Source organism: Canis lupus, chromosome 33 (assembly GCF_048164855.1).
Source record: "Canis lupus baileyi chromosome 33, mCanLup2.hap1, whole genome shotgun sequence".
Lineage (NCBI taxonomy): Eukaryota > Metazoa > Chordata > Mammalia > Carnivora > Canidae > Canis > Canis lupus.
The window spans coordinates 28,506,508-28,533,277 of record NC_132870.1 but is presented as its reverse complement, the minus strand read 5'-3'; the positions used below and the strand labels follow the sequence as shown (position 1 = coordinate 28,533,277).

At 41.5% G+C, this 26,770-nt stretch overlaps 1 protein-coding gene and 1 long non-coding RNA gene across 2 annotated transcripts; one reads left to right on the top strand and one right to left on the bottom strand.

The window, feature by feature from the left end:
- Nucleotides 1–254: 254 nt before the first annotated feature.
- CYP2U1 (cytochrome P450 family 2 subfamily U member 1) lies at nt 255–19,346 on the bottom strand. The gene is made up of 5 exons (XM_072810030.1): nt 18,884–19,346; nt 6,814–7,449; nt 4,882–5,043; nt 3,254–3,421; nt 255–1,437 (listed from the first exon to the last, which is right to left on the bottom strand). The coding sequence occupies exons 1-5, from the start codon at nt 19,344–19,346 to the stop codon at nt 1,259–1,261; spliced, it is 1,608 nt and encodes a 535-aa protein (XP_072666131.1). The 3' UTR covers nt 255–1,258.
- A 204-nt stretch (nt 19,347–19,550) lies between these two features.
- LOC140623466 (uncharacterized) lies at nt 19,551–23,607 on the top strand. The gene is made up of 2 exons (XR_012023083.1): nt 19,551–19,753; nt 21,272–23,607. It is a non-coding gene; the product is annotated as an uncharacterized lncRNA (long non-coding RNA).
- The last annotated feature ends 3,163 nt before the right edge of the window (nt 23,608–26,770 follow it).

The following is a 26,770-nucleotide window of genomic DNA, read 5'->3' as shown; positions in this document are numbered from 1 at the left end:
TATAATCTCACAGAATAGTTTTTTTTTTTCCAGTAAGCTATAAGCTGTTTGGTTAGGAATGTTGAAAATGTATATATAAATTAAGGAGTAATAAACTTGTTTATGCCAAATTATTAGTGCAATTCAAAAGCATATAAAATTTCAGATGAGGAACAAACATCCTGTTCAAAATGCAATGGAACCACACTTGCATCATCTCATTAAAAATCTATATGACAACTGTTCCATTCACTCACAATTCCTGGGCACTTAGCTTATTCGTTTTTTTTTTTTTTTTAATTGACAAAAATCCTCAAGGCACCTAGAGATTTGCCTGTACTTCATCTATCTGTACTGAAAACACAGAGTAGATGCCCATGGGATCACGTGGTGGCAGCACAGACAAGTGGTTCACAGTTTGAATCCTTCCCTGATCAATCTCAGTATCAGAATTCCCAACCTCACTATTCGGGGCTCAAGTCAAAAGGTAGAGCTACATCTCTGTGAGCAACCCAGCAGAAAGAAACTCTGCCGTGAAGCCACTCCTTCAGCCAGGCTCACTGTTCCTGTAGTTGAAACAGAAGGTAGACATAAAAATTCAAGCAACAGCCTTTCCTGTACATACCAGACAAGGGCACTTGAGTCCATGTCTACAAAATGTGAAAAAACGAAATCACAAATGAATAGATAATGGTAACAAAACAAGCCTCCCATCTCCCAAAACAGACATAGGATCTGTGCCAAGAAAAGCTCTAACTCATCATGACTTAAACCCACATCCTTCCCTGACAAAATATTCAAGTACAAATACCACTTTCATGCTGTCACAGGTCTTAAACTGGCAGGTCTTCCTACTACTTCTGAATTTGTTCTCCGGTACTTAACAAGTGTTTTGGTGATACCAGAAAAGATATGAGGCATTTGACCTTCCTTAGTGCTGAGAGATGGAAAGAAGGCACATTTCTTAACCTCATTTTATGGAATGACTGAGGCACTGAGTGATGAGAAGAAATGTTCACTGGTGGGAGCCACTGGGGATAAAAGCCAGATCTCCCGCTTCCCATCCAGCACTTTGGTCCCCAGTCACAGACATGCATTACTAAAATGACAGAAGTATCCTCTGAGGAATCTTCCAAGATGCAAGCTCTACTCGCTTTCCAGTCTCCCTCTCATCTGAGCCTAATCTGGATCTACTGCATTACTGGGTCTGCTGTCAATGCGGAAGGAAGAACCTGTTTAGGAAGGAAATGTATTTACATTCTCTTCTCGGACTTGTTCTTTATCTCTTTGAAATTACTATATTAAATGGATGTGGGGCTAAAGTTAGACCATATCTTCCAGTCAGGATGGGCTTCTTAGAATCCTTCGGTAAAGCAAATGTGAAACTCTGCATTAGGCTCACGAACATCAGAAATAATTCCATCTTTGCCAGCTGTTCTCCCATACACACCCGCTTCCCTAAAAATGAGATCAGAAAAAAAGTTGGGGTTATAATACCGCCCCTTTTCCTATCTCAAGAAGAGCAATTTCATATGAAATCTCAAAAGTGTTTTGAATGCACATATAGAGAGTTATAAAATAAATTAGCCACATATAACCCCATGGCTTCCCAAAGTATATGCTGATGAGAATTTTTAAATACTAAGTTCACATTTTAACTTCTCCTCATGAAAACCTATCCTCATTCTGTACTGGAACTAGAGACAGATGCAGGCTACTCTGTCTCCTCCATATCTACTTATCTCTTTCCTTTGTTCTTAACTGGAAGATTAAAGGGAGAATGAGTCAGATGAGAATCTCTGGAGCATGCCTTTTTTATAGAAAGAATCCTACATGTACTCATCCAGGTGACTGGTGAGATGAGAGAACCCAGCCTCTTAGCCCGCAGCCCAGGAGAAGGTCACAAGTTGCATTTATTTATTTATTTATTTATTTATTTATTTATTTATTTATAGATTTTGTTTATTTATTCATGAGACAGAGAGAGAGAGAGAGGCAGAGACACAGGCAGAGGGAGAAGCAGGCTCCATGCAGGGAGCCCGATGTCGGACTGGATCCCAAGTCTCCAAGATCCCACCCTGGGCTGAAGGCAGCGCTAAATCGCTGAGCTACCCAGGCTGCCCTCAAATTGCTTTTATTTTTTTTATTTTTTAAGATTTTATTTATTTATTCGTAGAGACACAGAGAGAGAGAGAGAGACAGACAGAGACACAGGCAGAGGGAGAAGCAGGCTCCATGCAGAGAGCGCGATGTGGGACTCGATCCAGGGTCTCCAGGATCATGCCCTGGGCTGCAGGGGGCGCTAAACCGCTGAGCCACAGGGGCTGCCCCTCAAGTTGCTTTTAATGCCAACAGTTTTCCGGGACTCAATCAATCACTTGGGCAGCTCAGGAAGGAAGATTTCTAGTCATATATTTTTTTAATTTTTTTCTTTTTAAATTTATTTATTCATGATAGTCACACGGAGAGAGAGAGAGAGGCAGAGAGAGACACAGGCAGAGGGAGAAGCAGGCTCCATGCACCGGGAGCCCGATGTGGGATTCGATCCCCGGTCTCCAGGATCGCGCCCTGGGCCAAAGGCAGGTGCCAAACCGCTGCGCCACCCAGGGATCCCGATTTCTAGTCATATTTAAGGATTTATTTATTTACTTATTTATTCCTATTTAAGGATTTAAAACCAATTGCTTTCATTTTGTTTTTAAAATCTAAAATGAATGTAGTAGAGCTGCATTATCTCATTTACCTCTTCTCTTATATCCGCTTGCTAAGAAAGAAGTATTTTGGGCAGCCCGGTTGGCTCAGCGGTTTGGCGCCGCCTTGGGCCTGGGGCATGATCCTGGAGACCCCGAATCGAGTCCCACGTTGGGCTCCACATGGAGCCTGCTTCTCCATCTGCCTATGTCTCTGCCTCTCTCTCTCTCTCTCTCTGTCTCTCATTAATGAATAAAAAAAATAAAATCTTAAAAAAAAAAGAAATATTTTTAAAGATTTTATTTAGAGAGAGAGAGAAGGAGTACAAGTAGGGGTTGGGGCAGAGGGAGGAGAAAGAGAATCTCAAGCAGACTCCAGGAGGAGCTCAGAGCCCAACATGGGGCTCAATCTCACGACTCTGAGAACATGACCTGAGCCGAAATCAAGAGTCGGATGCTTAACCAACCGAGCTACCTCAGCCCCAAGAAAGAAGTATTTTTAAAACAATATCATAAAATAATAAAAGATTCTTTTAGTTCTACCTCTTTAATTAGGCCGTTAAGAAAATAAAAGTTTAACTGACCTATCCCAAAAGGAATAAATGTTTCTTTTTTAATAAGTTGTCCTTGATCATCCAGAAATCGATTAGGGTAGAAATCATCTGGTTTCTCCCAAATGGCTGGGTCTCTGTGTACTGACCACAGGTTGGGTAATATCACTGTGCCTTTAGGAATGGTATATCCTTGGAGCACTAAAACAAGCAAAAACAAAACAAAACAAAATCCAGTGTCATTCAACATGTTCTCACTAACACTTCTCTCTAAACATCACTATCTGAAAAAAACATCTAGTTATATACCTACCTACCTACCTAAACACTGAGGTGCTTGAGGGTAGGGGCCTGACCTTATCAACTGGTATCCTTTCCACACGACCCCAGGACACAGCCTGAGATAAGGCACGGGACTTGCTTTAATAGGTGTTGAGTTAATGAGTGAAATCAAACCATAAAAACATTACAATTAAGAGAAAACACTGAAACAGAAATCGTAGGACATTCCAGATAAACTTTCCAAAGACTTATAAATTTTATATTAAAAAATCGTAAGAGAAAATATATTCACAATACTGTGCTATAAAAAATTTGCACATAAGAGGACCCACATGGTTCAAACTCCTGCTGTTCAAGAGTCAACTATATTTTACAGTAGTAGATGATAAAATAAATTATATATATTTTATGCATTCATGATATACCTTTTCTTAATTTTTTCAATATTTCTAGGCTACACAGTTTATCTGTGAAGTTTTTCAAATTGTCATAAATCTCCAAAAATTTTTCCAATATTTTTATTGAAAAAAGTCTGCATATAAGTGGACCCACATAGTTTATAACTGTGTTGTCCAAGGGTCAATCATACAGGGAAATCTATACTGGCTCTTAGCAGCTGACAAGGTCATATGCACTTTAAACAGTGCTCAAAAGATACGGCAAACACAGTATATCTAATATGCATCAAAGAAATCATAAAGTGATCCAATGTCATTTATAAGTTATTGCTTCCTTATAGTATAAGTATGTTTAAGCCTCTTACATCATGGCTGTCCCTAGAGGAGGTAAGTTCCTTCTTTTTTTTTTTTTTTTTTTTTTGGTAAGTTCCTTCTTATGAGGGATTTAACATAGAGTCTGGGTGCTTATATGTCTAAGACATGACAAAATGGACACATTTCAGTGTACACAAGAAGTTGAAACAGGTGCCCTTAGAATTAGATGGGCTCTTCTAATTCTTTAATTTTTATGCTTCAGTTGTTGAAGTGTAAAAGGTCAAGTAAGTAAAATCCTTAATTTCATATTTAAACTAGCTCTTGTGATTGTCCAAGAAGACTGAGAGGTGCTTTTGTTAATTCTGGAGTTTTTTAGCCAATACAACCACCTTAAATGGCAGCATAATTTGTTTGACAGTGTAAGTATGCATGCTCTGAAATCTAGAGAGCTATTTATAAAACAAGCAGTGCTGTAATGCCAGTACATGAATAACAGACAACTGAGGGCCAAATCATTCCCTGGACATTTCATTATCCACAACACAATGTTAAAACCCTCAGAAGGATCAAGCTGGGCAATGGTCACCACACCGTCACTTCAATTCACTTGGATTAAGGGGCTGAGCTTCCTTCAAGGGCATTCAAAGAGAAAGATCCTGGACTTGCCTGTTTTCTCCGAGGTCATATGAGGAATAGCAAGTGGCACCACCACAGTCAGCCTCTGTACCTCCATGATGGTGGCTTCTGTATAGGGCATCTGCGCCTTGTCAGTGAGGGAAGGGACTCTGTCGGCACCAATGACCCTTTCAATTTCTTCCTGAACTTTTTCTATTATTAAAAAAAAAGTAAGGAAATAATAACAAATAATAAACCAGAAGACAAGCCAGGAGAATTGAGACTGCTGTTCTATGTGTACTCCCATCACATCATGCACACAATGATAAACTGGCAGTTAAGACCTGACTCGGCCTCAGAGATGTGAAGCAGTGGTCACATATTCCAAGTAAGAGGCAGCTAGTCCTAGGGACACTCTACCACCTTGTGACTTGGAAAGTGGCTAGCAAAACAGACAGATGGGTAAAGAAGAAAGCATTCTGGTTTCAGGAGTACTCCTACCTCATTCTCTTGTATGAACACTGGACTGACTCTAAGCTTTTATGTGACAACCCAGCATGGCCCCCAATGTTTTCTGCCTCTTGGTGTTCACATCCTTGTACAGTCCCTTCCCACCTTGTACCAAGTCGGTCTGTGTGACCAACAGAATAAAGGAGAAGTGAGGCACGTCAGTTCTGAGCTTAGGTTATAAAAGACACTGTGGCTCCTGTCTTGGTACTTGCTCTCTCAGGTCACTCATTTTTGGGGAAGGCAAATACCAAGTCAAGCAGCCCCCAAGTCCAGCAGCCTTATGGAAAACTCCAAATGGTGGAACCTGCAGCTAAAAGTCAAGCCGACAAGCCATCTTGGAAGTGGATCCTTTGGTCCCTGTCAAATCTGCAGGTGACTGTAGCTCCAGCCCACATCTTGACTACAACTTCATGAGAAAGCCTAAGCCAGACCAACCAGGCTATGCTGCCTCTGGATTCCTGATCCTCAGGAACTATGTGAGACAGCAAATGGTGGTTTTTTTTTCAAGCTGCTAAATTTTGGGAATAATTTGTTACTCATCAATAGTTAACAAATGCAGTAAGCATAATCTCATTTATGGCAGACAGAAAATGGCCCCTCAGTGATGTTCACACCCCAACCTGCTGGAACCTAGGAATGTGCTACTTTATGTGGCAAGAAAGACCTGCCAATGTGATGGGGAGATTACCCTGGATTTTAAGGGTGTGCACTAATTACATGGGTTTTCAAACTGAAGAACTTTCCCAGTTTAGTGTCAGAGGAAGATCTGAGTAGAAGAAAGTGGTCAGAAGAGCTGCAACATCCCAGGTTTTGATAAAGGAGGAAGGGGGCCTGGAGCCAAGGCAGCTGGACATGGATCCTCCTCTAGAGCCTGCAGAAAGGAATGCCACCCGGTCAACATTTTTATTTAAGCCCAGTGAGACACAGACCTTTAAGATAACAAATTTGTGTTGATTTAAGTCACTACGTTTGTGGTTATTTGTTATAGGAGCAACAGAAAAATAATACACTGCCCTCCTTTACAGTCTTCCACTATGAACTGTTGGGCACTCACTACCTACTGGTATCAATGTGGTGGAAGTGGCTCTGTCGTCTCGTGAAAGTCACATAACTTTTCTGGGACTCTGTTCTCCATTCTCAAAACAAGATGACGGGGTTCAGATAATCATTATGATTCCCATTAGCTCTAAATTGTCCTTCCCTAAAAGCCTTCCTCTATCATAAATTTCACCCATCAGACCCATAGAGATTTAAAGCAGAGGCAAGCAAGTATGACATTAGTCCCAATGTCTAGGAACGTTAAGAGTTTCGCTGTTAACACCATCACGACTCCCTATGAGATTCAAGTCTTTCCACTTTGTTTTCTGGCCTGAAGACATCGCTTTGTGCTAGGAGCCACAGGATCACCCAATTTGCTGATACGAATTTAAATAATCTGGCTTTGTCTGAATAAAGGAAACAGTTGTTAATTACCTTGTATGTCGGGGTTCAGTGACATATACAGAAGGCACCAAAGCAAGGAGTTAGTTGTGGTATCAGTCCCAGCAATGAAGAGATCACCAATGATATAAAATAAGTAATCCTCATTAAAGCTACTATTGCTATTATTTTTTCTCTCCTCCTCCACTTGGAGAAGGTACATGTCTATGAAGTCCTGAGGGTTCTCTACGTTCAGAGACTCTTTATGGTCTTTGATGATTTTTTTAAGGAAAGTGGTAATATCCTTTTCAATTTGTCTTAATTCCTTAAATGGTCCAAAGGGAAGATAATAGAGCCAGGAGCATATATTGACCAGGAGGAGCTGGGAGTTCAGACAGATTTCTAATGCTCGTGACATAAGACGAAGCATTTTCTTAAACTCACTATTGGTGTAATCAAATCGCTGGCCAAAGCACAGGGAGCAAATGATGTTAGAGACGGCATTGTTGACGATGGGGAAAGGGTTGAAGGGGTCTTCTCCATGCTTCTGCATTTCCTCTTTTACATATTTAAACTCCTCAATAATCTTGGGCTCCAAACTAAGCTTTCCAAGGCCAAAATGTCGAAGAGTTGAATGAGAGAACTTCCTCTGTTGTTTCCAGACTGGACCATAATGTGCGAATACAATCCCTGCAAAAGGACAGAGAGAAAAGAAGGTGAGAGAGAGCAATGCTTGATCACGCTGAACAGGAACTATGATGAGGTGTGTTCTGTGTTTATCAGGTCACTTGTGCAAAAAATGCAGGTAGAGATTATTGGCCAAGAAGAATGATTAGCGGATTTGAATTATCAAGATAGTATAGGTTTCTAATAACAAAAATATCCAATAAAGCTTATTATGATAGGTAGGAATTCCTGGGGAAATGAAAAGCAATGAATTTCAATCTCTAGGGTCAGTGAAAATTTCCAAATCTGATGTTTTGTAAGAGGAAATCCAGGTTCAAAAGTTGCCTCAGGCTGGATATCCCCATATTTTCAATATTCTGAATAAGAGGGCAGGGACATTATCAGATTGTGCTGACCATTAAAATCCCAGCTTCTGGCATCACTCTGGGAAAACAAGATAAGCTTGTTAAATATCAGCTGATCAATCAACAGCCCAACTGGATTATAACCCTGGCTATCAGTTTGGAATCAAATAACTGGAAGGTTCTCTAAAATGTCTGTTGCTCACTGACCTCTACCTCTGAAATTAATAATACTTATAATGTATTATTTTTAGAAAAAAGGGAAAGGGGAAAAGGGAAAAGGGAAAAGAGAAAAGGGAAAGGAAGGGAAGGGAAGGGAAGGGAAGAGGGAAGTCTGTTGCTTGCAACAGCCCTAATTTAAAAACATCTGAACTCAAGGTCTCCACAACTCTACCTTATCTGACCCTCACTTATGTTACACATCTCCCACCATCAAACCCAACAGAATTGTTCCCAGATGTTGTATCAAATTGTTCTCGAATATTCCTCATCACCTATTTCACCCTCTTATTTTCATGGCACCCTTTGTGGTTCCAGCTGGTTCTCCTTTCCCATTTTAAATCCATTTTGTTTCCGCTACTTTTGAGGACATGCTTCACTTAACAAATATTTCTGAATGCCAACTATGCTGGGCACCGGGATGCTATAAACACCGACTCTTCGCTGTGGCTAAGGCTTCTCACAATCTTTAAGACGTCCATAAGATACCCTTCAATATAGGCCTCCACATGGTCAAATGAATCAGACCACCTATCCGTTCAGCTTTTCTCCTTGGACTCTGTCACACATCTGCTCAAATCTGCAGATTTGAGGCTGAAAGACTGCCTTTCTAGGCCTTCTGTTCTGGTGTTTGGTGACTTCTCTCTGGCATTATTTAGACTCTCCTGTGTTGAACCCATTTCCTGGTTCTACTTCTTCCTCTTTTTTGTTTCCTTCCCTTACTTCGCTAAAGCAAAAGTGCATGGGAAGCAAATATCTATAGATTTTTTTTTTAGAAAATATGTTTATTCTACCTTTTCTACTTCCTCAGAATTTTAAAGACATTGTTAAGAGTGAGTTGATGAGTCATAAAATATGTACCTCTTCAATGTAACTAGATTTGCCAATTTACAAAGTGCTTAAAGCACATTGTCTTAATCACTCTCACTTTTTAAGATATAAATAGACTTCATAGTAAGTCTTAACATCTATATGGAAGTCCCCTCAGGGCCTCGTTCTCTTTCAAAACTGTTTTTTTATTTTAAAATTATCCTTGGCTCAGGATCCCTGGGTGGCTCAGCCGTTGGGCATTTGACTTCAGCTCAGTGCGTGATCCCAGGATCCCGGGATGGAGTCCCGCATCTGGCTCCCCGTTTCTCCCTCTGCCTATGTCTCTGTCTCTCTCTGTCTCTCATGAATAAATACATAAGTAAATCTTTTTTAAAAAAATCATCCTTGGCTTTTCACTCTTTTATAAAACTTTAAAGTCAGCTTGTCCAGTTCTGTTAAAAAACACTTTTGGGATTTTCACTGGAATTGCATTTAATTTATAGATTTGGAAATTGGCTTCTTTTTGATAGTTGAACCTGCTTGCAATGTAAGAATAAATCCTATTTTGATTATAGTGTTTTTATGATTTTAATTGTTGGATTTGGTTTCCTAATATATTTTTAAAAGACATATTTACTTATTTATTTTAGAGACAGTGCATGACTGGTAGGGGCAGAGGGAGAGAGAACCCGAAGTTGACTCTGCACTGGGCATGGAGCTGGGTGGGGCTCGAATTCACAATCCTGAGACTACAATCTGAGCTGAAACCAACGGTCCGATACTTAACTGACTGAGCCACCCAGGTGCCCACTTAAATTCATACTCATAAATGAAAATAGCCAATAAATTTTCCACTCTCATAACATACTTGTCTGAATATACTGGCCTCCTAAAATGAGCCACAGCATATTTTTTCTCTCTGGAATAATTTATCTAAGATTATAATGCTATGTTCTTTTTTTTTTTTTAATGTTTTTATTCTTTTCCAGATTTTAAAGTTGGTTACCTAGCTCCTTAGTTTTCAGACCTTTATCTTAGTAAATAACTTAAGATTCTACATTTGCCTCTGAGTACCACGTTAGCAGCAGTCCACAAATATTGCCTGCATGTATTTTCATTATAGTCTTAAGTTTAAATAATTTTTGTTATGATTCTTTTTTGCTATCTAAGTTAATTTGTCTTATACTGATTTTTTTGTCTTATACTGATTTTTGACATTGATGAGGCTTGCTATTTAGCCTAGTATGTGATTGATTTTAATAAAATTTCCCAATAAAATTGAGAAGAATTTTTATCTAATCAATTGTTGGATACAGGGTTCTCTATATGTCCAACAGAAAAAGCCTGTTAATTGTTAGAATCAAATCTTTTGTATCCTTAGTAAGTTTTTATCTTCCTGTTCTCTCAATTATTCAAATACTTATGTTCAAGTATTTTGGCATAATAGCACATTTATCAACTTCTCTTTGCAGTTCTTTAAGTTCTACTACAGAATTTTGCTATGTAGCTATCTTTGCTGTCAGGTACATGTACATTGTTAGGTACATGCAAGTTTAAAATTATTATATCTTCCTGGTTTAGTAAAAAGCTTCCTTTTATCATCATGTAATTCACTAATTCTTAAACAATGAAGTTCTACTTAAAATATATGTTGTCAAAAAGACATCAGTTTTTCTTTTTAAAGCATTGTCTCCGTATAACATTTTCCTTTCTTTTACTTTGAATTTTAATGTATCCTTATGTTTAGGGTATGTCTCTTTTTTGGGGGAGGGTATCCTCTTTTAAAATAAATACATTTGGGAGCACTTGGGTGGCTCAGTTGGTTTTGGCTTGATTTCAGCTCATGGGTCATGGGATGGGCAGCGTTGGGCTCCATGCTCAGTGGGGGGTCTGCTTAGGGATTCTCTCCCTCTGCCCCTCCCCCTGATGCAGGGACACACATGCTGTTTCTCAAATAAATATATCTTTTTAAAAATTAATTAGTTAACGTATATTTGGATTTTGTAAAAATCCATCCTAGAAAAAAAATCCATTCTAGCAATCTTTCAGCCAGTCAACTCAGTCCATTTACATTCAATATAATTGCTAATTTGTTTCTAATATATTATTTTGAACTTTGTCTTACTGTATCTATTCTTTTTTCCCCTCTTTCTTGCCTTCTTTTTCTTTAAAGAAAAAGAGTGAATTCTCATCCTTAAATATTTAACACATTTATTTAAATCCTAATTAATGATCAGCAAACTAGCCCCACAGGTCAAATCGAGCCTGCTGTCTCTTTTTATATGGTCACTCAGCAAAGATCAGGTTTTGCATTTTTAAATGGCTAGAAAAAAATCAAAACAATATTTAATGATATATGAAAAACATGAAATTTCAAATTTCATGGTTTATAAATGAAGGTTACTAGAACACAGCCAGTTAATGAGCCACTGTAATTCATTTACATGTAGTCTGTGGCTGCTTCTGCACTAAAATGGCAAGGTAGTTGCAGCAGGGATTACAGGTAGGGGAGAGATCATTTTTTCAGCCAGGGTCCAAGCCAAGACAGACAAATTTCCTTGTTTTCTTTTGCTAGTGGCCAGGCTTGTTGGATGTTCTGCCAAATTCAATCTTTCACTCAAAGTAAAGTTCTTCAAGAATCCTCTTTTTCTAGAGGCAACTTTTCATCTTGTGTGATACAAAGTCATATCTCTGTGCCCTCACTCCACCCCTCTACATCCTTGTCCGAAAAGTCACTAAAACCCAAGATTGTCCAGAGCATCTACTTTGTTTTCTGAGTGAGGGGGTCTGATGATAAGGAACTGGTATAATTATATTTTATATCCATTTCAAACTCAGTGGCTCACTGTAATAACTGGTAGCCCAATTCCTAAGACTTTCTGGGGTTCCACAGGGTTAACTGTCTCACACTCCACTAGTATCCCCCTTCCTCCCCAGTAGACACTTAGAAGTGGTCATCTTCCACTCTATGAAGTCATTTGCCAATCCTAGGTCTACTTTTTGTCTTCAAATGTTATGGTGAAGGATTGTAGATTCATTTCACCATAGATGGAGTGTGTGCTTCTGTTCAAAGTCCCTCTGGTTTGGTGTGTGATTATCAAGACAGAAGAAATGGAAATGCCTTAACCATTTCTGAAACTAGAACTCTCCCTTTATTCAATAAAGCCCCATAAACTATTTCCTAGGCAACCACAGCTTAGTCAGTCTTCTGTGGCCAAGTCTTGCTGCATTCAGCATATAATTTAAGATATCACCTATGACATCTTTGCTTTGTCCTAGTTCTCAAGAAACTTTATTTTTCTTTTATTTTTCTTTATTCTTTTATTAGGTCCTCAGTCTGTATCACCTACTCACCATTTTTCAAACTATGCATTTGTATTTTAGAAATATTTTATCTAGTAAAATCCCTTTTCTAATAGTTTTTCCAATATTTATTTAGAGTCCCCTATGTGCCAGTACCAAGGGCATATAGATTAAAGACACAATCCCTCTTTTTAAGATGTTAGTCTTTTGAGGAACTAGATTTACCAACAATCCAAATATACTATTGTATGTTAGACTATATTGAAGTTACAAACTTTATTGAATGCTATATGTTGGATTGTACTGAAATTGCAGAGTCGGAATGCATGCTATTGAATGTTGTATTGTTGGGATGTATTGTATTGAATGTCCTATGTTGGATTGTACTAAAATTGCAGAGTTGAAGTGTACAGGATTGAATGTTTTATGTTGGACTGTTTTTGAATGATGCACTGTTACCCTGTATTGATTCAATGTTGTGTGTCAGAAGTGTATTGAAGTTGTAATGTAGACAAAGGAAGGAGCACCTATCAGCAGAGGGAAGGCAGCCCTTCTCAGAAGAGAGGACAACATGTGAACTGATGCTGCATTTGTATTTAAATAAAGATGTGTGTGAAGGCACATTTTAGAAAAATAAATAACTTGAGCAAAGTTAAAGAGGACATTTCAAGAAAGGTTAAATTATCTTTAGAGGGAAATCAGGTTTAGATAAGGCAGGGAAATGGAGAGAACCTTCTCAGAAATGGCTAATATTTGAGGACTGGGATATCTGACAACAAGTTGACAGGTATGAAGTGCAAGACAAAAGAGGTGACCAAAGAGATTATGCTGGAGAAAAGCTGGATGAGAGGCATGGACAGAATTAATGGCCTCAAAGTTCCAAACCTTACAAAACACTCATGTGTGGAGCAGAATGGCTTAAGGTCTTAGGAATGTCTGAATGAGGCACAGGCACATCCTATTATTGTTGACCTCTCCATTCCGAGTCCTGAAAAGCAATGGTATTCACTGATGTATACAAACTTCAGGGGGATCTCTGGGTGGCTCAGCAGTTTCGCGCCTGCCTTTGGCCCAGGGTGGATCCTGGAGTCCTGGGATCGAGTCCCGCCTTGGGCTCCCGGCATGGAGCCTGCTTCTCCCTCTGCCTGTGTCTCTGCCTCTCTCTCTCTCTATGTAAATCATAAATAAATAAAAATAAATCTTTAAAAACAAAAACAAAACAAAAAAAACTTCATTTCAAGGAGGATAATAACACTAAAAAATAAAAATGGTTCCAAAGCAAAGGTCAAGACTCTTTTGGTTGAGAATGACAAAAATATGGCCTTAAATAGATTTGGCAAAACGGCCAATTAGGCTGCAGAACCAAAATGCAGAACCAAAAAACAGGAAGAGCTAGGTGTTATCAGCTCAGAGAAGACTGAATGGCACACACCTCTTTCTCCATACATCTATTTTTTTTTCTTTTCTTCTCCTCTCCTCTCCCCTCTTTCTCTTCTTTTTTCTTTTCTTTTTCTTTTTGCTTTTCTTTCTTTCTCTTTCTTTCTTTCTTTCTTTCTTTCTTTCTTTCTTTCTTTCTTTCTTTCTTTCTTTCTTTTTTTCTTTCTTTCTAGATTTTATTTATTCACGAGAGACACAGAGACACAGGCAGAGGGAGAAGCAGGCTCCATGCAGGGAGCTGATCCCGGGTCCCCAGGATCATGCCCTGGGCTGAAGGAGATGCTAAACTGCTGAGCCACCCGGGCTGCCCTGCATCTATTTTTCACTACTCTCTGCCTGGCTTCATTTTTTCCCTACTGCAAACCAGCTTTTCTAAGCCTCAGAGCTATCTTGGGATGCCTAATGTCCCATTTTCCCCACCAGAGGGAAGAGGTCAGTTCCAAATTGGAAAGTGTTGGAGGAGGATTCAAATGCTTCAGTCAGGTATCCCATGCCCACGGTGATAGCAATTTGGAACACCTTAAGTTTATTTTGTGACTTGAGGTTTCCAGACTATGCCATGAATATAAATTCTTGAGTTCTGTGTCCAGCCTACAGACTAGCCACTGGTACAAAGAGGTAAGATGTTCTGATCGAGTCATCTGTGACCACGGTCTATGGCTTGACTAGTCACTGTGGCCCGAGAGGGGAGTTCATATAAAGATGTGGCATCTCATGTTCCAACCACAATTACAAAGGGGTGGTATGGACAAAGAGTTTCTCAAAAGAGAGTGCTTGTCAGAACAGTAGTGCACAGTTGAAACAAAAATCCACTTCAAATCAAATACAGGATAGGCTAAACTGACTGTGATACATTCTCACAAAAGAATGTTGTACTCTATGGGCAGCCCCAGTGGCGGGTGGCGCAGCGGTTTAGCGCCGCCTGCAGCCCGGGGTGTGACCCTGGAGACCTGGAGACCTGGGATCCAGTCCCACATCGGGCTCCTGCATGGAGCCTGCTTCTCCCTCTGCCTGTGTCTCTGCCTCTCTCTCTCTCTCTCTCTGAATAAATAAATAAATAAATCTTAAAAAAAAAAAAAGAATGTTGTACTCTAAGGATCTTTGCAGGAGAATATTTAGTAATATGGAGGTCTATTCAGAAAATTTAAGTGATAAAAATGATTTTAAAGAACTGTATGATTCCATTTTAAAGAAGCAAATACATTTTTAAAAAATATATGTACAGACAGAAAAAATACTAGAAGGCTGCCACAGGCAGACTGTTTGTGTCCCCCTCTGAATTCATAGGTTAAATCTTAATGCCCAGTGTGATGGTATCTGAAGTGAGGTGTCTGGGAGGTGATTTAGGTCATGAAGGTGGAACCCTCATGAGTAAGATCAGAGTCCTTGTAAAAAAAGGCCCCAGAGACCTCCCTTGCTCCCCTTCCACCATGTGAGGTTACACATGGCTATCTGGGAACTAGAAAGCAGGCTCCCACCAGACACCAAGTCGGCTGAGGCCTTGATTTTGCATTTCCCAGCCTCCAGAACTATAAGAGATAAATTCTGTTGTTTATACGCCACTCTGTTAAAGCAGCTCAAATAGGCTAAGACAAAGGCAACACACAAAAATGTCAGCAATGGCTATCTCAAAAGAACAGTGATCACAGAGAATTTCCAATTCTTTTGGGAAGAACTAAAAGGAATTCTTTTTTTCCTTTTCCATGTTTTATGTTTTACAGTAATAAACATACACTAAAGTAAAAACACCTAAATACATTAAATTTGATACAATTTACATTTATCACATACACATTTTCTTCCTCCTGAAGCAGAGAAGGTGCTATCCACTGATTACATTTGTCTTTTCCTTCCATGGGGTCATAGAAGTGTTCCTCTCAGTGGGAATTCAGACCTTCTTGATATGAGTACGTAACTATTTCAAATATCTATTTTACTGTATTTACTGCAAAAGTCACTTATCCTGCTTTCCTCATTCATTTTTAAATTCTCCAGAGGAACTTTCATTTTCTATTTTCATTTCCTAATTTTATTTTGCATCTTATTCCCCTTTAAAGTAGTCAGTACTGACTGATCCATACCCTACTTTTAAACTTCTTCCAAGTTTCCTTTTACTTTCCATTTTTATGGCTCTGCAGTTTGCTTTCACTCTTGCTCGAAGTCCCTAGCAATCTTTTAAAATTAGAAATGATAGAAATGATCTAATTTCTGTCAGCAGGGAAATAGATAAATGAACTAACAAAAACTGGAAGTAGAAAGATACTTTAGGGGCCCCTGGGTGGCTCAGTTGGTTAAGCATCTGACTCTTGACTTCGGCTCAGGTCATGATCCTGGGTTCGTGAGCTGGAGCCCCAGCACAGGCCTCCAGTGAAGGCTGCTTCAGATTCTTCCCTTTTTCCCCTCACCCCCCCAACCTCTGCTCACACATACACCTTCTCAAATAAACAAATAAATAAATATGTATGTTAAAAAAAAAAACAAATGAAACTATGTATTATTTATGAATCTGAAGCAAATCTGAGTGGTAGATAAATGAATTTATATTGCTCTCTGAACTTCATATTTTAAATATTTAATAATAAAAATGTGATGTGCACAAGACTTTTCAAAGAAATTGACCACACTTAGAGTGAGGCACTCTTGGTAGCCTTGGCTCTGACTCTGTAACTTTATTTTCTATTCCTGCTCAGGAAAAGAATCAGATGCACTAATAAGTATGATGGGCATGGCTAATGTAAAATATCTTTATGGTCATGTCTAGCTTACTGTAGTTTTTATGGGCTTAAAAAAGAATATCAACTTGTCTAAGCATGACATTTTGAAAAATTCAAATGTAATAAACAAAATAAACAACCTCCCCATTCTAGACCTTTTTGGCAATGTGTTGCCAACTATTTCAAGCCTGTCTGTGCACATTGTTGTTTATGAAACATTCCCTTTTCTGCTAGTCTCGCCAACTTTAACAGCAACATTTCTTTCTTTTTTTTTTTTTTTAAGATTTTATTTATCTATTCATGAGAGACACACAGAGAGAGGCAGAGACACAGGCAGAGGAAGAAGCAGGCTCCATGCAGGGAGCCGGATGTGGGACTGGATCCGGGGTCTCCAGGATCACGCCCTGAGCTGAAGGAAGATGCTCAACCACTGAGTCACTCAGGTGTCCCTAGCAGCAACATTCCTTAAAAATATCTTGTAACAAATATTTAATAATGTTATTAACCTCTACTTCCTAATACCATTTCTCTTTCTCCTATGCCACATTCATAGAAGCGTTTTTCACATTCATAGAAGCGTTTTTCACAAGAGCTAAAAGGCAGATAGAAGTACCCAACTGTCAATTAGGGGACAAAAGAATAAACAAAATGTGTTATATAGGTTCAATGGGATAGTATTCAGTCTAAAAAAGGACGGGAATTCTCACACATGCTACAATATGGAAAATGAAATATGGCGCTAAGTGAAATTATTTTAGTCACAAAAGGACAAATATTTTATGATACCACTTATATCAATTACCTAGAATAGCCATATCCATAGAGGCAGAAAACTGAACAGTGGTTGCCAGGGGCTAGAGAGAGGAAGGTGGGGTTTGTTTTTTATGTTGGTTGGTTGGTTGGTTTGCTTTGGTTTGGTTTTTAATTTTAAGTACTCTCTACCTCCAATTTGGGGTTTGAACTCATGATCCCAAGATCAAGAGCCACAGGTTCTGCCAGCTGAGCCAGCCATGTGCTCCAAGAAGGGAGGGGTTTTTTTTTTTTTTTTTTTTTAATGTTTGTTTAATGGGTATGACGTTTCAGTTTTCCAAGATGAAGTGTTCTGCAGATAGCTGTACTGGTCTCACAACAATGTGAATAACTTAATGTCATTGAACTTAAAAATGGTTAAGAAAGGGCAGCCCCGGTGGCTCAGTGGTTTAGTGCTGCCTTTGGCCCAGGGCCTGATCCTGGAGACCTGGGATTGAGTCCAGTGTCCGGCTCTCTGCATGGAGCCTGCTTCTCCCTCTGCCCGTGTCTCTGCCTCTTTCTCTCTGTGCCTCTCATGAATAAATAAATAAAATCTTTTAAAAAATGGTTAAGATGGCAAATTTTATGTTATATGTATTTCATTTCTTTTTAATGAAAAGAAAAGCAAAGCAAACAGGAGTTCTCTAGGCAGCCATGAGATGGGAAGAGAATTCTAGGTAGAAGCAGTGGTAGCAATGTGTAAAGGCATAGAGATGGTGAGTTATGAACTATGACATGTGTTTTTCAGTGGGACATTCAAAACATTATGATCATCGTTTACTATTCACTTAAAATCCTGGCAAAACTATGGCGTAATCAGATTCTAAAAAGCCGGGATCTCTTTATGCCACATTCTCCTAGATGTCAGTCTAGTGGTGAAGACCCACATCCAGGCGCAGGGCTGCAGATTACGCATCCCCAGTTTTGTGAAGTGCAGCAAAGGAAAAGCAAGCAAAAGAAATTGTTTCCAAAAGGGAGCCTAACTCGAGAGGAAGTGACAAAAAGCTTCCTGAGGGAAAGACATTTAAATTAACATCTGATTGATGAAAGGCAATTAAATTAACATCAGACAAAAAAAGACAAAAAGTCTGCGATCCCTACCGGCCAGTAAGACGATGAACAAAGGGGGCTGGGCCGGAGGTAGTGCAAGGGTGATGCGACCTTTACTGCGTGGATAGCATGTTACCAACCTTCAAAACTGCCCTACTTGTGTTTCTAGAAGCAGAAATCACTGGGGCTGCAAACCCAGAGGTTGGCCAATGATGCTTCTAAGATGTTTTCTGGACCGGCCTTTTTTTTTTTTTTTTTTTTTTTTTTAAGATTTTTATTTATTCATGAGAGGCAGAGAGAGAGAGAGAGAGAGGCAGAGACCCAGGCAGAGGGAGCAGCAGGCCCCATGCAGGGAGCCCGACGCGGGACTCACTCGGGACTCGATCCCCCAGCTCTAGCATCACAGCCCGGGCTGAAGGCAGGCGCTGAGCCGCTGGGCCGCCCGGAGGTTCCCCGGACCTCCCGTCTCACGGAAAAGGCCTTCAACCCTCCGTCAGGCCTCGGGAGAGTCCAGCACGTCCCTGCGTCCTCCGACCGCGGCCGGCGCGCCCCCGGGGTCACAGCCCCGTCCGGGAAGCGCGGGCGTCCCTGAAGTCGGAGCCCGGCGGTCACACGCGGCCCCGCCCCCGCCCCCGGCCCCGCCCCCGGCCCCGGCCCCGGCCCCGCCACGCCGCCTCCACTTTGGGGGGCTTCCTCCCGGCGTCTGGGGAACGGCCGTGGAGGCCCGGGAAGGGCCGCGCGGGCACCGCCCAGGCGCCCCCGGCCCCCGCTCACCCTTCTCCTTGGTTACCAGGGAGACGAGCGGCACCCGCGGCCGGTCGCTGAAGATCTCGGCCTGCTGCACCAGCGCCGCGCGCACGCTGCGGAAGTCGCTGAGGACCACCACCAGGTGGCGGCCGATGAAGAAGCTGAAGACCGCGCCGTACGCGCGAGCCAGGTCGGCCAGGAGCAGCTGCGGGCCCCGGGCCGAGGGCTCCCCGCCCGCCCCCGCCGCCGCCGCCCGCCGGTGCAGCCAGCTGTTCCGCCGCAGGAACGGGGGCAGCAGCACGAAGCCGAAGTTGCCCACCACGGGCCAGGGCGTGGGCCCCGGGGGGATGCCCCGCGCCCGGTGCCGCCGCAGCCAGGCCCCCGCGAGCAGCGCGGCCAGGCTGAGCAGCAGCAGCAGCAGCGGCGGCGGCGGCCCCGGGGGCCAGGGCGAGGCGTCGGCGGGGGCCGGGGGCGGCCGGGCGGAGGGCATGGCTGCGCGGGCGCGGGCGCGGGCGCGGGGCACCGGGCTGCGCACTGCGCGGCGGGGGGCGGCGGGGCGGCGGGGGCGGCGGGGGGCGGGGCGCCCCGGATTGGCTGCGCCCCCGCCCCCGCCCCGCGCCTCCAATCAGCTGCGCCCGAGAGGGCCCGGGCGGCGCTCGCAGCCCCGCAGCTGCGGTCCTCGGCGGGCGGGGCGCGGGGCTCGGGCGTCTGGCCGCGGCGCTGGCGGCGCCGATTGGCTGCCGGGTTCCTCGTGCCCCCGGGTGTCCCCTGAGTGACTCCCCCTGCACGCCCGCGCCGAGCGTCCCCGCGGCCAGAGGCGGATGCGGAGGAGGAAGGGAGCCCTTCTCCCGCCCAGAGGCAGGAGGGCGACGGGGATGCAAAGCGCAGAGTTTGCAGGTGCGGGAGGCGGACGCGGCGGGGAGGACGGGGGGGGGGGGGGCTCTCAGAACCTTCAGGCGCACAGTGAGAGCTCGGCGTCTGTCTCGGCGTGTAGCCTGGGGAAAGCAAGACAAATCCAGGAATAGATTGAAAAGGGGGGGTGGGGGGGCTCCCCGGGTGGCTCAGCGGTCGAGCGCCTGCCTTGGGCCCAGGGCGCGACCCTGGAGGCCCGGGATCTAGTCCTGCCTGGAGCCTGCTTCTCCCTCCGCCTCCCTCTCTCTCTTTGTGTCTCTCATGAATAAATAAAATCTTAAAAAAAAAAAAAAAAAAGACTTGGATGATCAAAGTAGCTAATGATATAAAAAGGAAAGTAATCGGGTGAAGAGGGATGACAGCATTAGTATAGGCATGAGATCAAATCTGAAATGCTGAGATTGAGATATTAACTGTGACTTGCATAATACTTTTAAAACAAAGTCTTCTAATCTTCCGTGATGATGGCTCCTATTAACTTCCTTTCCATCTTCTATAGGCTAAATCCTCTAATTCCTCTGTAATGTTAAGGTGACTCAGACAATTTTTTATCTACTAAAAAGTCGGTTTCTTACGAATCAGCTTAATTGGTCATAACGAACAATCTGTTCTTTTCCCAATATTGGGTCCCTTTAATTCTTCCCTGGGCACTAGAAGATTGAACTATGCTCTATTCACGCAAAAGTGTGACCAAAGCATAGTGAATCCTCTCTATTCATCCTATGATTCATTCTAATTTTTCCATAGGCAAGTGATGCCAGCAGGATATGCTAAATTTCAAGTCCATTCTGTCATAATACTATTTTTTCCATGCTCTTCATGAGTCATTTTAAACTTAACAACAAAAACAGACCTCATATGCTCTTATAATTACCCATTGTTAGATTAGTTTTCTAATTTTTTTTAACTTAGAGGATTTTTAAAAATTAAACTACTCGTTTGTAGATACGACCTTCATCATGTCCTGATTCTCTTCATACTCTAGCCCTCTAAAATAATAGCCACTAACATCCTTCCATACAACCAACTTAACGATTTTAAAATAGTTGCAATGTGACTAATTTAACAACCCTAACAAACACCCTCTTGTACAGGATATAATTGCATTTATAGCATTTTCCTAAATATTCTCTAATTTTATCAGGTTAACAGCTGTGTGATGCAGATAGGAAGTGATATGGGCTGAATGGTGTTTTCTCAAAATTGATATGTTGAAGTCTGAAACTCCAGCACCTCAGAATGTGGCTGTACTTGAGATAGGATTTTTTTTTTTAAGATTTTATTTATTCATGACACACACACAGGCAGAGACACAGGCACAGGGAGAAGCAGGCTCCATGCAGGGAGCCCGATGCAGGACTCGATCCTGGGTCCCAAGGATCAGGCCCTGGGCCGAAGGTGGCACTAAACCGCTGAGCCGCCCAGGCTGCCCGAGATAGGATTTTTATTTTTTATTTTTTATTTATTTATTTTTTATTTTTTTTATTTGTTTATTTATGATAGGCACACAGTGAGAGAGAGAGAGGCAGAGACACAGGCAGAGGGAGAAGCAGGCTCCATGCACCGGGACCGCCGATGTGGGATTCGATCCCGGGTCTCCAGGATCGCGCCCTGGGCCAAAAGCAGGCGCCAAACCGCTGCGCCACCCAGGGATCCCCCGAGATAGGATTTTTAAAGAGGTACAAAGGTAAATTGAGATCATGTGAGTAGACCCTAATCCAATCTGACTAGTGTCCTTTGCAAAGAGGAGATTAGAACACAGTCCAAAGAGGAAGACCTCATGAAAATGTGGGGAGAAGATGACTAACTGCAGTCCAGGAGAGAGGCCTCAGAAGACACCAACCCTGCTAACACCTTGATCTTGGACTTCTAGGCTCCAGAACTGAGAGACTATAGGTTTCTGTTGCTTAAATACCCAGCGTGTAGTACCTTGTTATGGCAGTCGTCACAAACTAATACAGAAAGCACACTGTTTATAATATAATACCATGGGGAAACTATTTTTTTATTTCTTTAAAGATTTCATTTTTAAGAAATCTCTACATCCAACGTGGGGTTTGAACTTACAACCCTGAGATCAAGAGCTGCATGCTTTACTGCAAAGTCATCCAGGTGCCCCAGGGTAAACATTTCAACATGAAACTACGTAGCTCATCCAGCGCTTCTTGGGGATTAATTTCCCCAAATTATATTCAGGGCTTTCTTGCCAGAAAAAGGAATACTTTCCGCTCCACTCTTCCTATTTTAAATATGTGAATAAAATAATAATAATTTGCAGTTAAGAAAGAGAATACTAAAATATTTTGGGGGTAGGGAGTGAGGGGAAAGAAGACAAAGAGCACATTAAGAAAAAAAATCATTTATTATTGAATCTCCCAAAATAATTTTACACCAGCCGCTTTCCCACTGAAATCCTTCTTGCTATACATGAATTTTGGCCAGACGTGTTGGTAACAGTAGATCTAAAATATCTAAGTACTTACTATTTTGTGTCCAAGAATGGTGTTAAATTACTCTATTTGTGAAACTACAATTGCCCAGCTAGTTTGTAATCCCCTGGGAGGTAAATGCCACACACTACACCTATCTAGAGTCAGTGAGCCTGAACAGAGAGACCTTATGGTTTAGGAAGAGTTTGCAAAATGCTAATGAAAAGAGAAAGCAGAAATATTATTTATGCTATTTAGTTGCACAACTCCACAAGGCATTTTAAAATTAACCGCTTCAGGGACGCCTGGGTGGCTCAGGGAGTGTCTGCCTTTGGCTCAGGTCATGATCTGTGATCCTGGGGTCTTAGGAGTGAGTCCTGTATCAGGCTCCCCACGGGAGCTTCTCCCTCAGCCTGTGTCTCTGCCCCTCTCTGTGTCTGTCATGAATAAATAAATAAAATCTTTTTAAAAAATTAACCACTTCATTTCCTTTAAGTTTCTTTCTTTCTTTCTTTTTTTTAATTTTAAATAGTCTTTTCTTTTTTTTAATTTATTTATGATAGTCACACAGAGAGAGAGAGAGAGGCAGAGACACAGGCAGAGGGAGAAGCAGGCTCCATGCACCGGGAGCCCAACGTGGGATTCGATCCCGGGTCTCCAGGATCGCGCCCTGGGCCAAAGGCAGGCGCCAAACCGCTGCGCCATCCAGGGATCTCTCTTTCTTTCTTTCTTTCTTTCTTTCTTTCTTTTCTTTCTTTCTTTCTTTCTTTCTTTCTTTCTTTCTTTCTTTCTTTCTTTCTTTCTTTCTTTCTTTCTTTCTTCTTTCGATTATTTATTCATGAGAGACACAGAGAGAGGCAGAGATACAGGGAGAGGGAGAAGCAGGCTCCTCGCGGGGAGCCCGACGTGGGACTCGATCCCAGATCCCAGGATCAGGCCCTGAGCCAAAGGCAGACGCTCAATCGCTGAGCCACTCAGGCGTCCCAATTTCTTTTAAGTTTCTATGATTTACTTCATATATACTCATTTGAGTATATTCTATGTATAGTTTTCATGGACTTCTTTATGTACTTTCTGAGCATTCATTCGTGTGCTCTATATGAAATTGGGATAATAAATGTACCCACCTCAAGCATAAGAATTAGATGAAATAATTAGCACACTGTGTAGCATTTAGTTAGAGCTCGGTAAGTGTAAGCTTATAAGAATATAAGAATTATCCTCGGGGCCCTAATGATGCTTTAAACACTACAGGTTGGCACTCTCACTGCCCTTTTATCACCCTTTGCAGCTTTTCCCTACCCTTTCCAAAATTTGATTGTGAGACTGGACAGAACTGGTTTTCTATATTCAGCCTTTATGCCTTATCTGAATAAATAAACTTGCCAATCTTCAGTGTTACCCACTTCATTCCTCTCCGGGTGCATGTATGTACTATGATTTTCCTGAAGAGGGATAAAGGGAGGGAGGTCCCTGAAAAATCTAAATATCAGTGGAATGGAGAATCTCAAAAGTAACAAAATCCGATTCCCAAAACTTCTTTTTTTTGTTTGGATAAAGTGGTGCCAGGACTGGAACAAATTTGTTATTTAATGCCCAAACTGGAAATAGGCCAGGTGTCCTTCAACAAAAGAAAGAAGGAGGATACTGTGGTATATTTATAAAAGACTACTACTCAGCAAGAGAAAAGAAAAAAGCTATGATACAAGCCATGTTTCTTGAAAAACATTATGCTGTGTGGAGAAGCCAGACACAAAAGAGTGTGTCAGGAGCATGCTAGGAAGGCGCACACACTGAGTTGTGTCTTTCCATGATGTCACTTTTATTCAATCATAAAGCACGGTTAACATAATTGTAAAGCAGGTACAGGATTCCAAACTCAACGACATTTCACCATGTGATTAACTTGGCTTCTTACACAGCACACAGAGCAGAATGTAACACAAGCCACACAACCAACAAGATAACAGAAAGATGCAGGAAGTTAATGACCCAAACTCTGAGGTCAGTCTGTGGGCACACAGTTGAAATAAGGTCTCAACCTGGTCCAGGTCAGCTCTTGGCACTCAATGCTTCTTATGTTCAAGCAGTGGAGGATCTCGGTTCTGTTCAGAGATCAATCTAGCAGAGCCTTTAAGTGTTGAGGGCAGTCACCTTTTTCAAGTGGTCAGACATAGGTCATGTCTGAAGAGTTGACAGTTCTGCCAAAATCCTCCCATTTTTAAAGGTCTCAGTCCCCCGCAAGACCTCCTCTGGTTCTGCTAGTTATCGGTTTTGGGGTGTCAGCTGACGCTGGTCCCAGCGATATCTCCTAGCTGCAGTATCCTTCCCTGTTTGTGTTGCCTGCCTGACACAGGCCCCTGCTTGACATGAGTGCCTCCATCTTGGTCTCTACAGAGTGCATACTGAATAATTCCATTTCTATGAAGTTTTAGAACAGGTATATAATTGATATGTGGTGAAGAAATGAGACCAGGAGGTGGGATTGACTGGGAAGGGCATGAGAAACTTTTCTGGGGTGGTGGAAGTGTTCTATATCTTGATCAGAGTGTTGGTTACTTGGGTGAATGCATTTGTCAAAGCCAAACGGTGTATTTCACTATAGACAAATTAGATCTCAGTAGGACAAATTTTTAAAAATCCAATATCTTGGGAAGAAAAGACACGCTGAAGAAGACTTACCTACCAACTATGAATGCCAACCAGTAGCAGTTCCATGATACATTGTTGTTACAACAGTGACCAGTGGTTTAGTATGTAAATAAAGAGGAATACCAGATGAGCACCTGGGCGGCTCATTCTGTTAAGACTCCAACTCTTGGTTTCTGCTCAGGTCATGATCTCAGGGTTGTGAGATTAAGCCCTGAGTTGGGCTCTGTGCTGAGCACAGCAGCAGAAGAAGGATAGCAGAATAAGTGCTTAAAGAGTGACATTCTTCTTAAAAATTAAATGTTCCCTTACTTTAGTTAGCCTGGCTATAATTGTTAAGGATTCCTGATGTTTGATTTTCATAGGCTGAACCATCCCCAAATTCCCTGTTGTTTTTTTCTTCTCCCTTATTTACTTCCATTTATTATGCAGAAGTCATTGTGGAAACCACACACGAGTTCTGCCCAAACCTAATTCGGTTGGCATGGATAAGTTGTTAATCTTCTGACTCTTGTTTTCTTCTCCTGGTAAAATCTGTGAGCTGTATGTAACACCAGGACTCTAAAGATTTCGGCAGTCCCTGACATTTGCCCTCTCAATCAGATTGTCAGAGCTTTGAACTTGGCCCTGGTTAATAACAGGTCAATAAAATCTGTAAAAATAAAGTGTATTTACAAGGCAAAGTGTAAGCTGGTTGCCGAATAAAACTAAGCGTTGTGACTTCCTGCTGCAGGTAGCATGCTTGGTTCTTGGTCTGATAATGAAGTCTCATTTCTAAGGGTCTTAAAGAATCATGTTTTAGGAAGGGCATTGAAAGTTACCTACTCCTTCTAGGGCACCTGGCTGGCTCAGTCAGAAGAGCATGCAACTGTTGATCTTGGAGTCATGAGTTTGAGGCCCATGTTGGGTGTAAAAATTACTTAAATAAAAGCTTTTTAAAAATGTTACCTATTCCTTCCTTTAGGCAAGAACGTACAGCAAACCAGGTATTTGAAAGTCAATCTCTTATTCTGATTTTAAAAAGAGTAATACATAAGTCTTTTTTTTTTTAATTTGAAAATGCAGGAAACCATAAAAGAAGAAATAATCATCTTTTAATTGTTTCCACTTAGGTAATTTGTAACATTTCTTTTTTTTTTTTTTAATTTGTAACATTTCTATGTGTATTTTTCCAGTCTCTGCCCCCTAAGTATCTGTGATATTTTAAATATTTTTTTAAGATTTTATTTATTTATTCATGAGAGACAGAAAGAGAGAGGCAGGGACATAGGTAGAGGGAGAAACAGGCTCCCTGCAGGGACCCCGATGTGGGACTCGATCCCAGGACCCCAGAATCATGACCTGAGCCAAAAGCAGATACTCAACCACTGAGCCACCCAGGTGCCTCAATATTTTAAATCTTTACAAATATTTCTATGTATAGTATTCACATAGTTAACAAATATGTGAACAATTACATATCATTAACATTTCCATGTTATTTTTCCACAAATAATTTTTAATGATCATATTCTAGTCCAGGGTTTCAGCAATATTTTCCTGTGAAGGGGCCAAATAGTAAACATTTTGGGCTTTGCAAGCCATATGGTCTCTGTCACAATACAGCTCTGCCCTGCGAGTGGGAAACTAGCAGTAGACAATATGTAGACGAATGGGCATGGCTGTATTTCAATACAACTTTACTTATTAAAAGAAAAAAACACACACACACACACAAAAAAACCCAGCAGCTGGACTTGAACCTGTAGGCCATTATTTGCTGACTTCTAGATTAAAAAGAAATCCATTGTTTAGGAATATTTCGAAATTTGTCTGACCAAGACCCTATTGTCAACACATAGGCTACATCAGGAGTTTTGGTTTTGTTTTGGCCACTGTGAACAAAACATATATATATATATAATATATATATATATATATATAT